The 16,166-nt window shown below is 47.6% G+C and overlaps 2 protein-coding genes across 7 annotated transcripts; both read right to left on the minus strand.

Moving 5' to 3' along the window:
• Nucleotides 1–4,846: 4,846 nt before the first annotated feature.
• On the minus strand, nucleotides 4,847–13,371 carry amer1 (APC membrane recruitment protein 1). Of its 5 annotated transcripts, XR_006031992.1 has the most exons (3): nucleotides 12,902–13,371; nucleotides 6,622–12,004; nucleotides 4,847–4,868 (listed from the first exon to the last, which is right to left on the minus strand). XR_006031992.1 is itself a non-coding variant. In XM_042093087.1 (2 exons), exon 2 carries the CDS (start codon nucleotides 11,893–11,895, stop codon nucleotides 8,749–8,751), a length of 3,147 nt encoding a protein of 1,048 aa, XP_041949021.1. In that variant the 5' UTR covers nucleotides 11,896–12,004; nucleotides 12,975–13,371; the 3' UTR covers nucleotides 6,106–8,748. The 5 variants fall into 5 exon arrangements, 4 of the variants coding, with proteins under 4 accessions (XP_041949021.1, XP_041949020.1, XP_041949022.1 ...); XM_042093087.1 differs by lacking the exon at nucleotides 4,847–4,868 and having other exon boundaries at nucleotides 6,106–12,004; nucleotides 12,975–13,371; XM_042093086.1 differs by lacking the exon at nucleotides 4,847–4,868 and having other exon boundaries at nucleotides 6,106–12,004.
• A 119-nt stretch (nucleotides 13,372–13,490) lies between these two features.
• Nucleotides 13,491–15,698, minus strand: asb12a (ankyrin repeat and SOCS box-containing 12a). Of its 2 annotated transcripts, none has more exons than XM_042093103.1 (3): nucleotides 15,598–15,698; nucleotides 14,098–14,866; nucleotides 13,491–13,938 (listed from the first exon to the last, which is right to left on the minus strand). In XM_042093103.1, exons 2-3 carry the CDS (start codon nucleotides 14,858–14,860, stop codon nucleotides 13,790–13,792), a joined length of 912 nt encoding a protein of 303 aa, XP_041949037.1. In that variant the 5' UTR covers nucleotides 14,861–14,866; nucleotides 15,598–15,698; the 3' UTR covers nucleotides 13,491–13,789. The 2 variants fall into 2 exon arrangements, with proteins under 2 accessions (XP_041949037.1, XP_041949036.1); XM_042093102.1 differs by having other exon boundaries at nucleotides 15,295–15,666.
• Between the last annotated feature and the right edge of the window lie 468 nt (nucleotides 15,699–16,166).

Below are 16,166 nucleotides of genomic sequence, written 5' to 3' on the forward strand. Positions count from 1 at the left end.
ACACGGAGCTGGAGTCGGGGCGGCGCTTAGAGCGTGCAGTAAAAACCCAGCCATACAGTGAGAGAAACTAACCGTCAATCACAAATGGAGGTGTGTGTAATTGTGCGTGTGTGGCTTGGGTATGTGTATGCATGCATGCAGTGCATGTAGTGTAAGTTTTTGAGGGCTCCTATAAGAGCTCTATACTACATGCACTGCACAGGGGTGCAGCATGGTCATGCCACTCAGTTAAATCATTGATCATTGCCTGACTAGTGTCTTTACTCTTTATGTGAAATATCTGGATTATTGGGATGTTATCATATTGTTGGTCATTTTAGACAGTCCCTCCTCTTTTCTCTCTCTCTCTCTCTCTCTCTCTCTCTTTAGTTCTTGCCTTGGGCGGCCAGCCCCAGGAGTGTGCTGGGTGAAGTGTGAATCAGCATGCTGAAGTGACAGCAAAACCTTATATTGTTTGTCGGTGCGCTCCACCCCAGCTCTTGCACCCTCTCTTGATTAAACGCTATCTCTCTCTCTCTCCCTCTCTCACTGCCTCTTTCTCTCTCTGTCTCTCACGTGTGTGTGTGTGTGTGTGTGTGTGTGTGTGTGTGTGTGTGTGTGTGTGTGTGTGCACGCACATATGTGCATGCATGTGTGTGTGAGTGTGTGTGTACGCACGTGCATGCATTTGTGTGTACATGTCTGTATGCGTGTGCACACACACACAAGTCTGTATTTGAGGGAGCCAGAGACAATGGCATCCCAGAGAGTCACTGTTGACATCCCCCAAATCCCCAAGCGCACAGACACCATGGGATTATGTAATCTGCAAGAAAACACACTCCAGAGGAGGCAGCACAGTAATCAGATTAGCCAGAAGTACAATGGAAGTACACAGCAGCAACTTTAGATTGGTGGGCTGATACACCTGGTGGGGAGCGTTATCAACGAAACATCAGTTTGACTGGAGGGAGCGCTCAGCAGTTCACATCTACACCCCTTCTTCACATGAACATGTTTGGAAAAAAAAGATTCTTTGGTTTTGTTCCTGTAAAGAACACACAAGGGTTCTTTCAGCCCCAAAGAACCATTTTCCAACAAAGAATCATTTGAACAAAGGTTCTATGTAAAGTCTTTGGGTAAACCTAATTAATTAGCAAAGTGTAATTTACATAAGTGCATATCATTAAAAGATGCTGCTATATTTAGATAGATAGAACAGTGTTTGCTTACAAGAGCAATTCATTGTAGCATTAATTAACACATTACTGAGCTGCATTAAGGATACTGTAAAAAGAACATCTCAATGGCTGAAAATAAGGTGTTCAAATGTCCCATGAGGTTCAGCCTTTTTTCACACAAACGTGTCAGACAAAAAGAGATTTTTTCAATTAAACTGACATAAGAGTATTGCACAATCACGATGATTGCAAGCAGCTGTTAGGTCACATATTATTATTATAGTAATGGTAGTAATGGTAATAATAAAAAAAAATAATAATAGCAATAATATTAGTAGAACATTGTATCATTATTAACATTTCGTCCTCACTCTATTCACACAAATGAAATATCATATTATGGTGGAGTATACACACAGGCATTCCCATAGACAACGGAGGCTTCCTCTTCATACAGCCAGCCTGTAGAGAGCAGCCCAATTAAGCAGAGGGCCCAGCACACTCCACAATGCAGGAGGAGGGCAGCAAACCGGTGAAGCAAATGAGCTGCAGGAGAGGCAGTTATCCCAAACAACATGAAGAGAGCTCCTCTCTTTACATGCTACATGCAGAGTGCGTAGTGCCCTGATGCATGTGTGTGTCAATCAGGCTTTCTCTTTATATTCCTCTCTTATGTAAGGGAGTAGGGCTATACTGGTTTGGAGAAGGAGAGGGACAACAAGAGCTAGCATTGCCCGTGTGGAGAGAGCGCATGACCATACATTTGTGTCTGTTCCGTTGCGGTGATATAACGCGCATGTAAAGCTCAGGAGCGTCCCAAAATAACGGCACGGGGAGCCGAGCTGCACTCTCCTGCTGATACCACAGCCACTCAGAGGCTCATGCAGTAATAATAAGCAGCATGCATTTCAGGCACGGCTCGTCCTCCTCCTGTGTTCAGGAAAAAAATCCAGACACACACACACACACACACACACACACACAGGTGCAGAGAGAATGCTCTGACATCACTCTCTGTCACCATGTCAACCATAAGATCTCAACCCCTCCAGTCAGAGGAAAGTCCTTACACAACAGATGGTCGTGAGGTGATCCACAGACTGGTAAATAATTTTACTACAAGTGGTGGGATTGCACCTGTTCCCATCTATTCTGGATGACTTATCACTATGTGCTCTATAGCATAGTGTGGAATTTAGTTTTTTTATCAAGCATAGGTATTATTTACACAATTCTGCTGGCTTAATAACATATTTTTAGATCCAAATTAGGTCCTCATAATTATATGTTGCAGCGACACACATGGATAATAACATTTTATTAATCATAGGCATTATCTGCACAATTCTGCTGGCTTTATGATGCATTTTTACATCTAAATGAGGCACTGATAATCATTTGCTGTATAGCGACACACATGCCAGTGCAGTGTGTAAGGAGCTGAGATCTGCAGCGTTGCCACAGCACAGACTCCGCGTGGAGGCCGGCAGAATCCCACTCGGAACGAGCCTGGAGGAGAGGAGGCAGCGTGGGAGGAATAATGGAATGCCGAAGAGTTCCAGGGGAAAGCCTAGTCTCTCCCGTACACGCGGCCTGGACGAGATCTTCCTCTCTCTCTCTCTCTCTCTCCCGTTCCATTCTTCTTTTGTCTCCTTTGTTTTCTTTTTCTTTCTTCTCTGTTTCTGTTTCTTCTTCTTCATCATCTCCTTCTTTCTCTCTCTCTCTCTCTCTCTCTCTCTCTCTCTCTACGTGCTGACTCATCTGTTAATCAGTGCACTTTCACACATATTTAAATGAATGCAGAGGCGGGCTGGGCCTCTGCTCGCTCGCACGCAGCCCTAAATGGGTGTGCTAGAAAAAAAAAACCCAGGACAGGGAGACGCGCTGCTGCAGAGGAGAGGGGAACGAGGACGCTCAGGGAGGAGAGGTGGAGAGGAGGAGAAGTGGAGGAGAGGAGAGAGGAGGAGGAGTGGAGGAGAGGTGGAGAAGCAGAGGAGAGGAGGAGAAGTGGAGGAGAGGTGGAGAGGAGGAGAAGCAGAGGAGAGGTGGAGAGGAGGAGAAGCAGAGGAGAGGTGGAGAGGAGGAGGAGTGGAGGAGAGGAGAGAGGAGGAGGAGTGGAGGAGAGGAGAGAGGAGGAGAAGCAGAGGAGAGGTGGAGAGGAGGAGGAGTGGAGGAGAGGAGGAGAAGCTGAGGAGAGGTGGAGAGGAGGAGGAGTGGAGGAGAGGAGAGAGGAGGAGAAGCAGAGGAGAGGTGGAGAGGAGGAGGAGTGGAGGAGAGGAGAGAGGAGGAGGAGTGGAGGAGAGGAGAGAGGAGGAGAAGCAGAGGAGAGGTGGAGAGGAGGAGGAGTGGAGGAGAGGAGAGAGGAGGAGGAGTGGAGGAGAGGAGGAGGAGTGGAGGAGAGGAGTGGAGGAGAGGAGAGAGGAGGAGGAGTGGAGGAGAGGAGAGAGGAGGAGGAGTGGAGGAGAGGAGAGAGGAGGAGGAGAGGAGAGAGGCATGGGGATGAATGGGAAAGCAGCGAGGGGCAGAGGTGGATTTAGGAGTAGATGGGGAGTAGAGGGGCAGAGGTGGATTTAGGAGTAGATGGGGAGTAGAGGGGCAGAGGTGGATTTAGGAGTAGATGGGGGGCGGGGGGCAGAAAAGAGAAGTCTACTGGAGTTAGAGATGGAGACTGTTGTGCTCAGTTTTATAGAGCTGAGTCAACACTATGTATCTGTGAGTACATATGGTAGCTTCATCATGTAAACAAAATACACACATGCATGCACAAACAAATGTATACAAAATGTATACACAACACACACACACATATATATAAACACATGTATATACAAACACAATCCAGTCCAGGAGATCCAGGACTAATACTGCATATTAGGCAGTCCTATTGAATGTTATGAGTTGTTCTCCATCTTAATAGAGATAGGTATGAAGTGGAGTGAGATTAGAGTTCAAAATCATGCTGTCATGCCAGCACACTCATGCATGCATGCACAAACACACACACAAACACACACACACAAACATACACACACACTTAACGTGCACCCCAACACATTCATGCATGCATGCACCGGAGACAGAATTCTTCTGCTCATCTAGATTGAGATTTCTTTTTTTATTTCAGGGAAATGTATTGTGCAGACATGAATACAAACACAGGAGAGAGAATCTTATTTGTGGAAGGATATTGCAGAACACACACACACAGACACACACACACACTGGAGAGTGCTTTATTTGCTAGAGTAGTGCAGAACACACACAGAGACATACAAACACACATGCATACACACGAGGGAGCATGGTGCAGTAACTCTGTGTGTGTGTGTTCTGGGCTGACGGCCAGGCGCACACTCACACACAGTAGCGTTTCCCCCTCATCACGGCGCGTTTACAGATCACAGAGCAGCACACACAGTGGTTGCGTAACAGCTCTCAGTGCTGCTGTTGCTGCTGCTCGGCCTCTGTGCAGCCAAACAACCCTGCGCCTGCCTAGCCCCTGCTCCCGATCTGGGGACAAAGAGCCATGACCAACAGGACAGATCCTCTTCTCCTCACCCACCACCACTCCTCTCCTCTTCTCTCTCCTCTCTGCATCCCGTCACCCCCTCCCCCCGTTCTGCTTTTCACTGAGCTCTCAGATCCACATTTCTCATTCCTTCTTTCATTTTTTTCTTCTTTCTCTCTCTCTCTCTCTCTCTCTCTCTCCTGACTGAGTAATTGGCCTCAGAGGGAGTTGACTTTTGTCATCCCCCTTATGCGGTAGAACAAGGCGCAGGGCATATACAGATGTGAATGAGTGTGTCTTTGGTGTCGGCGCGAAGAAACACAAGAGTCTATTTTAAATGGGGACAAGAAGAAAGGTGAGAATAACTAATTCTCCTAATTCTACTCCTTCTTCAAAGTTAAAGTGGAGAGAAGGAGAGATGAGGAGAGAGAGAGAGAGAGCCCATTTAAAGCACTCTGCTGAGACCACTGCTGCACTTGCTTCATTGGAACAAGACAGACTTCCACTGACAGAAACAGAAACTCTGACTGGGCAGTAAATATGCCGTTGATAACACTGAGTTGATCTCATTGTGAAAAAAGGAAAAAGGAAAATGTTTCTGTTGCTTAGCAACTCCTGCCAGCGACTTCCTCCATTACACAGCAGATTGTGGTCATTGCACATGACAAATTTGGTCAAAAGTGACACAGATATAGTTTGATGAAGAACATACATGTTTGGTAGTTTCCAGCTAGTGAGGTTGAAGCAGATATTGATAAGATGAAACATCCTAACACAGGCAACCTCAAAGGACTCAACACACATGCATCATCTCTGCACGACACACACTGGCATTTGTTTGGCCACTAGGGGGCGAAATTACTCCTTATTGAGAAAAAAAAGTTCAGAGGAACGTGCTATGAATCTGTAGTCCTGTTATCCTATGTGCTAACCACATATTTAAGAACTAGGGTTACAGTGAAGGGAGGTAAATACAGTCACTCACACATACACACATGATATCATGGGCAACATCACATATGTGCTTCTACAGCTAATCATAAACAAGCCAATATCATTGGAGATTTTCATTTTAGTTTTAGACACCTTTCCTCAGCAACACCAAAGCATGATTCATATATAATGTAATTTAGAATATATAATGGAGTTTATTGGTATCCATTGTTTTTTTAGGGCCCAACATCAATCCTAGAGTGGTATATTTCCACTAAAACAACAGAAGCGAGAACCTGTATCTTAACAAACTGAATGTGTGAGTCTGAAACAGCAGCTGCCGTGAGGCAGGCATATTCTGAATAACTGTGTTGATGACACTGCATCCCTGAGAATATCCTAATCACATCTAAAATAGCGCCAGACAGAGACGTGATGGTTGCACATTCACTGTACCTTCACTCTGACACACACACACACACACAGAAAAACCAAAGACATGTCTCACTGAAGATGGTGTTTATTTTCAGCTGAGGGGGGGGGTGTGGTTGGACTGGATTCTTCAGTCAGCGTGAGGTCTACTAAAGCACTGAAGGTGACATTGGTTCTCTCAGCTAGAGTGGTCGTGGTGTTAAAACATGAAAGGCTATGGTTGTCTACAAATGTTCTGCCAAAGTGCTGGAACATTCAATGCTTGCGTAATATTTTTTTTATATATATATATATATATATATATATATATATATATATACACACACATACATACATACATATGTATATACATATACATATACATCCATAGATACAAAACAGCTTTTTGTCATGGTTTTAGGCAAACGAAGCCAAATGCCATGTGCACATTCAGAAACATTAGATCAACAATGTGGCGACACAAATCCAGAATGTACTAAAAATGAATTCAGCCATGAAACTGTTGTTGATTGTTTTGCTTGTTTTCTCCAACACACACACACACACACACACACACACACACACACACACACACACACACAGACAGACTCTCTCTCTCTCCAGAGCAGGCCATGATTCCAAGTAGATGATGGGGCAAACCAAGATACTAGTGTAGCCCCAGTGCTTTAATCTCCAAACTAAATAAAGCCAAAGGGCTCTTCTATTAGGAGGTTTACCACTTCCTTTGGGTTAACTTACCCAGACCTGTCACTTAACCACTTACTTGGAATACACACCTGGAGATAACACAACTGAAACATTAAGAGCACAGCGACGACTTTGGTGTCTGACCTCACTGACCACAAGATATGAAATCATCCGCGCTGTGACTGCTGGTTTGACATTCATACACAGCATAAGAGAAAGAAACAAAAACGTTTAGTGACTGACAAGCTGCTCCCATGTGTGATGTAGAGGGTGCACCCAGATTTCAGCTCGTCATACAGCTCATGGATACATCAGTGACGAGCGGTCAACACGGCAGTGATTTACATTCTAAACGCCTACTCACTGACTAGGTCAAAGACAGCAGAAAGTTCACTCTGAAAATGTGGAGGAACTGATCTACAGTTTCAAAAGTTTAAAATCTCCAGTAATCTATTTGTATGTAGTTGTAGTTCCATGGTGGAAGATCATTGCTTCGATCTAACTGTTAACTAATACTTGAGGTAAACTACTATATCTTTTTTTCATACATATTCCACAACTGGTGACTTAATGAACTGACATTCAAGTCATGTTATACCATCCGGTGTCGTTCAAAGACAAAACAAACAACTTTCATTTCCTAACTCTAGGCAAGAGAGGCATTTCAGCTTAACCCACATACACCAGCGTTTGGACAAGAGGATCTGAAGTTGATGGCAGATCAGGGGGGCATTCCAAGTATGTGGTTTAGTGACAAACCTGGGTGAAGTTAACTCAGAGTAAGTGGTAAACCTCCTAATAGAAGAGCTGTATGGCTTTATTCTCCAAACAAAACAATGCCATAGGGCTCTTGTAGGAGGTTTACTTGCCCAGGTTTGTCACTAAACCACGTACAGTACTTGGAATACCCCCTGGTAGATGACTTGAGGTGGTAAATAACTGAGGTGCGTGTTGTTTGGCTGCAAACAGTGGCGAACGTTCGTGGAGAATATGTTTTATCTGAACAGTTAAATTTGAACGATTTGGTGTAAACATTCCAGTAATGCTTCGTCAAGCTCCACTGTATGTTTGCAGAGAACTACCTCCTCAGACTCCTTGCGAGTGTTCGCCAAGAACTCAAAGCAAACAGAAAACCGTTTGCAAACCTTCGCCTATGTTTGCAAATTTGAACGCACCTCTGCTCATTTCTCCAGTAACTTGTTACAGTGAATACTAAACATGACTTGTGTAACAATATTGTTTTACAGTAGCAAAGAAAAAAAACCCAGAATGATAGAAGCTTTTTTGGAAACATCCAGTACGGTAGTGTACACCTGTGAGTTGCACAATTACAAAATCATCAGCAAAACAATAAATTGATATAAACGTAGTACAAATGAAGATCAAAACTCTCACAAGTAGGAAAAGTGTAAACGCTAAAATACTGATAGTGTAACAAATGAAATGTTTGAGAGTACAGAGAAAAGGGAGGAAAATGCACTGAACATGTCATTCACGCATAAAGTAAAAAATATACTTTTTTGACACTTCAAATGCATTATCACGACATAAGTTACATTTTGAGTGCTAGCACCTAAACTGTGTGTGGTGTACTGTATCGACAGGTTTCAGTTTCTGTAATAAATATTGTATTTTTACCAAAAAAATTACCAAAACAGGTGACCTCTTCATAAAATCGCTACATAGATGTAACATTTCACATAAAAATAGTATTGTGTGGTATGTGCTAAAAAACTAATTGAGAATGAAAGTAATGACGCTAGCTTATTTATCAGCAACATACTTAAGTAAAACATAACCCCAAGGAATAAGAGATGGACGACATAGAATGACCAGGACAAAGAGTGTGTGCATGGGTAACAGAGAGAGAGAGAGAGAGAGAGAGAGACAGAAAGAGAGAAACTGTGAAAGAGCGAAGAGTCGGTATTCCAAAGAAATGAATAGTGCTGAGGAGACATCCAGCAGGGTCTTTGGTGGTGATGAGGGTCCGGCTGCAGATTGCACATCTGATCTGAATCGGGGCTTCAATTACGTGGAGCGTTTGCTCTGAGTGGGACCACCATAGCCCACCTCCACCGCCTTCATACTCTTTCCACTAAGCGCTCGCTCTTTGTCCGATCTGGCCCAGGGGGAACCGCTAGCCCTGGGGCAGAGGTGGGGGACCCCCTGCGTCACCCCGACTGGGCGCATTTTGCCCTGGGAATGACCGGACTCCGCCAGGCCGCAACGGTAAAAAACCTCCAAGCCCTCTCCCGATGACTGGTGGTTGGCTCCAAGAAATGCCCCATTACCCCCCGCAGATGCCCCAGCTGGGTTGCGGCCGCGGAGGGAGGGTGCTGCCTGCAGAGGCAGGTCGGAGGGCCTGATGGCAGCCTGGAGGGCCGGCTTGCTGGCAGGATGCGTCTCGGATGGAGGGGGACACGCGGAAGGCTGTTTCTGGGACACAGAGTTTGAAACCGACACTGGCTCCAGGAGACCCTGACCGTGGCCGTGTCTTCGGCCATCCCTGGTCGCCGCTGGCTGCTGGTTCAGGCCCCCCCTGGCTTGACCTGGGGCGGCAGAGACGTGGGCGTTCTTCTTTTTGCGGTGAAGCGAGCTGGCTGTTCTCGCGGTCTCGTACGGCGTTCCTCCAGCTGTGGCCGCAGCGTCGCTGCTCGCGCACAGCTCCAGGCTGTCGGTGTCGAGTGAGCGGCTGCGGCGGTTGAGGGCCAGTGGCGGCGCAGCGGTCTGGCTAGCGCGTCCGGAGCTGAGGTGGCGCGGCAGGCTGGTGATGCCCCACGCGTTGTTGTCCAGCAGCAGGCTCTGCTCGTACGCGTCGAACAGGCGCTCGTCGCACTCGGCGAACGCGTCCTTCTGCAGGTAGCAGCTCTCGTCCTCGAACGGCTCAAAGGGCTCGAACGGAGACGCCAGCTCCTCCTCCACGCCCTCCTCCGTCTGCTGCTCGAACTCGCCCTCGTTCTCCATGTCCACCACATCGAAGGTCACGATGGTCGGCAGGGCCTGCAGGTTCTGTCCGAACGGCGAGCTGGACTCGGAGCCGTCCAGGCTCTCCGTGGAGTTGCAGTAGACGCGCGAGCGCTTCGTGAAGTCCACCAGCGCCTGCGAGAAGCACACCGTCAGCTCCTCCTGGGAATGGCCGCCGCTGGGCAGTGAGAGACCGTGGGGCTGGGCGGCCGGAGGGCTGCACTGGTCACGCTGCAGGTAGGGTCCCGACTCCTGCAGTGGACTTGGGATCTGGGAGTACGTGGGATTGTCCTGCATCTGGGGCCCTGACCCCCCGTCGGAGGAGAGAGAAGCATCCTCTAAGGCATGGCGCACAGGAGCTAGCCTGGTGCCTCTGGGGCTCAAGGGCTCCTCCAGATGTTTCTTGCCCGCCTTGCAGCTGCCCAGAGGGAGGTCCGAGTCGGTGTAGTACGGGCCTCGGTTGAACAGCAGCGGGTCCTTGCCCGTCGTCCTGAGACTCTGAAGTTCACAGCACAGAAGCGCCTGCTGGATCTTGGTCAGGTGGACCTCCTCGGTCTCCATGGCGCGCGTGTCCATGGCGCCCGTCTTCAGGGAGTAAATGGGGCTTCCCTTACCCTCGTCGCTGCCCGGCAGGGACATCCCAAGGAAGTCGCACGGGTCACCATCACCGGCCAGAGCCGGGCTGAGGAGCCGGTCATCGGGCTCGAAGAGCTCATACAGGGCGTCACCGCTGTAGCTGTCGCGCGGCAGCCGCTCAGGTCTCGGCGCTGGCCGTTCGCGTGCGTCATCGTCCGCGCCGGGCGTGGTGGAGTCGTAGTAGCCCTCGTCGCTGTTGGGGACCGACTCCTGGTGGTCACTCTGAGGGGTCATGAGGTCGCCTGGGCTCAGGACCGTCTCCAACACGCCGAGGGGACTGCTGTCGGTGTTGCTGCTGATGCCGCCGCAATCGCTGCTGCTGGTGGTCGGGGTAGTGATGGTGTGCAGCGAGCTGATAGGCTGGTCCGGGGTGATTGGCAGGTCGTCGGAATGCTCGTCGGGGACGTAGCACGCCTCGTTGGCAGCCTCGGCCTCCCACAGGCCCTGCAGGTAGTCGCCGTCTACCTCGTCAGGTGTGGCCATCTCTTCGCCACCGCCCTGGTACGAGACAAAGCACGAGCTGCGCTTGCCGGCGTTGCGGCTGCCCCGCTCGCCCGACACCGAGCTTTCGGCGACGCTGTCGTCGTCCTGGTCGGCGATGATGTCGCCGCAGCCCGTGAGCGAGTCAAAGCTCTTTAGGGACGCCACGTCGCCAAAGACCAGGCTGGCGTGGTCAGAGGAGGAAGACGCAGCCGGGGGGTCGCAGTCCGCCCCTTCTGGGTTTTGCTCGGCAAGACGCACCAGCTCCGAGTCGGCACACAGGGGCTGCCGATATGTGCCGGGAACACCCCTCTGGATAACCTCTGTTTCCTCAGCAGCTGTCTCCACTCCACTCCTCCTCCTCTTCTCCCCCACCTCCTCCTCCTCCTCCTCCTCGTCCTCCTCTTCCTCGAGGTTCCCCTCTCCCACCCCCCTCGTCCTCATCTCAGGCACTAACACGTCAGCTTTCATACATTCAGCGGCGGCGTACACAACGCCCTCCCTGCCGTTAGCGGAGTCAGGCACAACCGGTTCCAACACGCTGCCCAGGTGGCCATCGTCACTGCTGCTGTGACGACCGGCGTCCACCTGGGCGACAGGCACGTTACAGGCACTGGGCAACATCTCCAGGCTCGAGATTTTCTCTACATTCTTGCTCCTCTTGTGTCTCCTGATGCTGCTGAAGAGGCCTCGAAGGCCCCTCCTCTGCCATGGCAGGAATTGTGACTTCAAAGTCTCCCCTGTTCCCCGTTGCGACTCAGCCCCGCCTCCGCAGTCTCGCTGCGCACGAAATTCAAAGTCTCCGGCCGCGATGTCGCCGCTCCCCCTGACGCCGTCGTCCCAGCATCCTCGGCTCACGCCGTCGTGCGTCCTGCTCTTGGTGACGCCACTCTTGGAGGACCCTCGGCTTTGGCCTTTCCCGAGCCCACCGAAGAAGCTGGGCAGCACGCAGATGCTCTTGCGGCTGCTGAAGAACTTAAAGGCGGTCTTCCTCAGTTTCCCAGAGGGTGGCTGTGGAGGAGGGTGTGGTGACTCCTGGGAGATGGATTCCACAATCTCTGATTCACTGAGCTCACTTCCTGCCCCGGTCTCCATGGCAATGCAGGTTTAAAGCAACAAGCTAGGCTACATGAAGTCACCTTCAGGTCCAATGAAAAAGGATGTTCGACTTGCCATCTCACACAAGCTGTCTGCCATGCTACACCTAAAACAACAGAGAACAACAAAATATATTAGAAACAGTACAATCCATCCCTGGTGTTATCATGTTAAACGATAAAAAGGAAACTATTTCAGATAAATTCACGAAACTCCCACAGAGAGTACTTATCTAGTCGCGTCTACACAGGTGACAAACATAAGGCATGAGCAACAGTCAGTTGTCCACTGAAGAAATACCTAACGTTACTCATTTTGGGAATGACTTGAAGTTAAGTCAAATCTAGTAGACAGCTCAAGAGGTCAACAAAACTAAGTCCAGCTGAGATTATGTATTTTGCATTCAATGCATTGTTCTTGTTAAGCGTAGCTTTATTGGTAGCTATGACAATCACCGATTTATTTAGACACAAAGAAACCCCATGTGGAACCTCGCTTGCTAACTTGGCTCTTCTGGATGACAGATCTGGCCACTCATAACTGAAAAAGAGCTTCGATTTGCGCTCAAAAAAAGACTCCAGAGATCATCAAAACAAACAACAACATTAAGTCACACTGTAACGTTAGTCAGATAATCCTTCTCCAGCTATTAGCCAAGGTTAGCTAAGGCCTTCGTGATTGCTACCTTGGAATATGGCCATGAAATTAGTCTAAGTCGAAGCAGAAATTCAAATCTGGTATAACGTTTCTCTGCATCGTGGCAAAGTTGAAAACTGTTTCTTGACCAAATTATATAACATTATAAGTATCGATTACATGACAGAGTTGTGTATGCTAGCCAGTTGATGTCACATTTAGCTAGCTGTTTCACTTAACGTTAACTCAAAATATAGATGGTCCTTTGTTAGGTAATGATACTGCAACGTTACAGATTACTGCCCTGCGGATCTGCGCGCTTATTGAACAAGCAGTCAAATGCATACATCAGAAAAAAATAGCTCACCTTCACTGACGCTAGCATGCTACATCCCGTCACAATAAACTAACCATTCAGTTACGTTTAGGACTTGACTCACTTTGTTCATTCGATGAGCGCTAAGCTACCTCTGGAAAGGCTTCCTGTTGCTGTTGGATGGTAAAATTGATCGAATTGCATGATGGGTGTTGTAGGTCCTACATGAAAGCTGTTCTTGAAAAATAGTAGGCTACCTAAATAAAATCGTCAAGACTATATTGTGTGTTGACAAAGGATCTGTCCACTTTGCCCGGATTCAATTACTGCATTTCGCAGAATTTCCTAGCCACGTCGTTTACATGCAGATTCTTTTTGACAATCGGATTGTAACCATAGACTGTATAAAATCGGTTGAAATGTGAAAGGTACCCAACCCTACAGATTGCAACTAATGTGAACGTTGGGCCTAGTGATGTGCAAGAACAACCCATTTCCTGGATGTACGACCCATGTCTCTTGTTCGACTCAGATAATGAAACGGCACAGGTCAGAGCACTTATGACCTGATGATGATCTTATACAAGATTCACATTGACATTCACTATGACAAAAAAAAAAAAAAAAAACGTCAGAAAGATGGAGTTAGAATGTGATTTATTCCATGGAGTTCCAGTACCAAGAGCTGCAATTCAAAGAGACAACACAAGTAATCTTTCCAATATATTGAGCTACCTAGCCTGCTGCGTACATATATAGACATTAACGAATAGCCTTTCGTTAAAAAAAGCCTTTCAACAGGACTCTTAAAACATGACATGTAATTTCAAAAAGTCCATTACAGTAAAAGCGCTTTGATTAATTTGTAATTAAATAGTTTCCTTTCTGTAGACAGCATTGAATACTATGTGTGAAAGGCACAGCTGCTGCTAGCACAGTTTACAGGATCACACGGTTTGGTATGTGTTTGAGATAATTTTTCAGACAAGGTGGCATGTCCAAACAGTCTATGGAATCAATCCTGTTGATCTTTCTCAGATGCGTTCTGATGGCCAAACGGCACTGGGAGGTAAGTGATTTCGGACATCCTGGTAGGAAAAGAATAGAACAGATGTGTTAAAAAAACAACAAAATCCATAATCAGTCAGAAGAGAGATATTATGAAAAAGACTCGTATGGAGTGCAGTAGTATCATCACATTTTATGGCTTTTGAAAGCAAACACTACACTACATGCTACTCTCTCACCTCTCTCTTTTAGCAGAAGCTCCACTGCTTCGTTTTGCTTGGTGGTCTTCTCTATGATCAGGGTGGGTAGATACACATTGGCCCCAAAATCTATAAGTAGCTGCACATACTCAACTCCACATCCATGCCTCAAGCATGTTTCAAGCACAGTTTTAGGCTGCTTCCCCTTACTTGGAAGCCTCTCATCGGGATAGTTGTAGTCGGGGTCGGCGCCGTACAACAGCAGAACCCGAAAGCAGTCAAGGTGCCCATACACAGCCGATAGGTATAGTGGGCCACTGCAAATGGCCACACCCGATGTCCAAAGGTTCACTTTTGACCTGGCATTGACATCTGCTCCGTGGTGAAGGAGCTGTCTCAGGATATCCGGGTCGCCTTCGCGGGCAGCCGTGAGGACAGGGGAGCTGTTGTTCTTGGGACAGCCGTTGGGGTTGGCCCCGGCACGCAAAAGGGCCAACACACATGTGAGGTAGCGGCCACATACTGCAGTGAAGAGCGGGGTTTGCGCCTTCACGTCTATGCAGTCCACCTCAGCTCCGTGCGCCAAGAGGACCTCCAGGCACCGCAGGTGGCCCTTGCTTGCGGCCATGCGGAGCGGGGTTCCTGGCACGCCCCAGCCACTGCGGTGGTTAATGACCCGCTTGTACCGTTCTTGAGAGAGTAGCTCCAGTAGAAGCATGTGGTCATCGTTGGACACAGCCTGGTTAAGATGACAGAGTTCACCACTGTCTTCCTCTTCTACTCCAAACCTGAGCTGTAGCATAAAATGCTGCAAAATATATAAAACATGGTCAATATATGGTTGTGCAAACCTAGTGCGCAGAACAAATTGCACATTAAAATAAAAATATAGAGCAGACACATGTGGTGCATTCAACTAGGCCTGCCTGCCTACCAGGCCCCCCAACATGTTTATGCAAATTAGCTGAGACTTGCCTCCTACATGCTACTCGGCACACTGATATGAGCTGCGAAGACTCGGCAGAAATGTTATTTAAGCGACATCTTATGTTTCATTATCCCGTTTGCTGTTTAGTGAAGTAACAGCAGTGTTGCTTTCTTCCTAGCTAGCTAAAGCTAGCCACCCTGACCATATACGGTTTGGTTGAATTTCAACATTTCAGAGCAACACATTACAGGATAAATAGGTTATTATCTATCTAGCTCCGTCTGGGAAATATATATAAAAAAACACACCTGTTATATCTTCACAGTAGAAATCCAGCGCGAGATCACTGTAAATTTAACGACACCAGTGCGAGCTGTTAGCGAAAGATAGGCGGCGATTTAACGTCAGGTAAGTTAGCGGTAGTGCTAACTTAGCGCAATCCTTGAGCTAACCAAGCTGTTGTTAGTCGGCTGCATCCACTTTACAGTTATTAAGCTTGTAGCATTTCGCAGCACAAAGAAATATCGCCTTGAGATATTGGGGTACAGTCGACAGTTATGCACAACACTGTGTTTTACTGGCAAGTAGCTGGCATGCAAGCTATCACTCACAGCGTCAAGGACTTCTTGTTTTGATGACGTCACCACTCGTCAGCAAAATTAAGTGGGCACTGGGCAGAAGCCAGACGCTGCGATCAAGCAGGTCCCCTTGTCATAAATATCAGGCTACTTAGATATATCATATTCACTTCAATTTACTGCTTGTCATGCTAGACCTGGATTATTTACTTCGAAGTGTTCATTCTCTTAAATACATAGCCAGGGTTAGTTTCTTCAGGTGGCGTGGGAAAGTTATTCAAGCTCTCCTGCATTCTTTGTGGTCAGGGAATGTACCATTGTTTTGTAATCCTTATTAAAGTCTGCTCAGGTCCTAAATACCGAGGTGAAGTTAGTTTGATATTTGATATTCGGATATTGGACAGATATTCAATTTTTTTTTCCATGCGGCCGGTTTCACCCCGTGTTTGCAGACAATGTGCTCACAGATGACCTGTCTACTTGCTCCCAGCCGACCTACTTAGGAACCATCTATAAAGTACCTTCTGAATTACCTTCATAGTCTTTTTTGTCAATAGCTTTGACATCATGTGACCTAGTGACTCCAAACCAATGCAGAATAG

This window comes from Alosa sapidissima, chromosome 5 (assembly GCF_018492685.1).
Source record: "Alosa sapidissima isolate fAloSap1 chromosome 5, fAloSap1.pri, whole genome shotgun sequence".
Taxonomy (NCBI): domain Eukaryota; kingdom Metazoa; phylum Chordata; class Actinopteri; order Clupeiformes; family Clupeidae; genus Alosa; species Alosa sapidissima.

Coding starts and splice junctions, on each gene's coding strand:
- amer1 (XM_042093087.1), bottom strand. CDS start 11,895: ATGGAGACCGGGGCAGGAAGTGAGCTCAGTGAATCAGAGATTGTGGAA.
- asb12a (XM_042093103.1), bottom strand. CDS start 14,860: ATGCTACAGCTCAGGTTTGGAGTAGAAGAGGAAGACAGTGGTGAACTC. Junction 13,939..14,097: donor GCTTCTGCTAAAAGAGAGAG/GTGAGAGAGTAG, acceptor TTTTCCTACCAG/GATGTCCGAAATCACTTACC.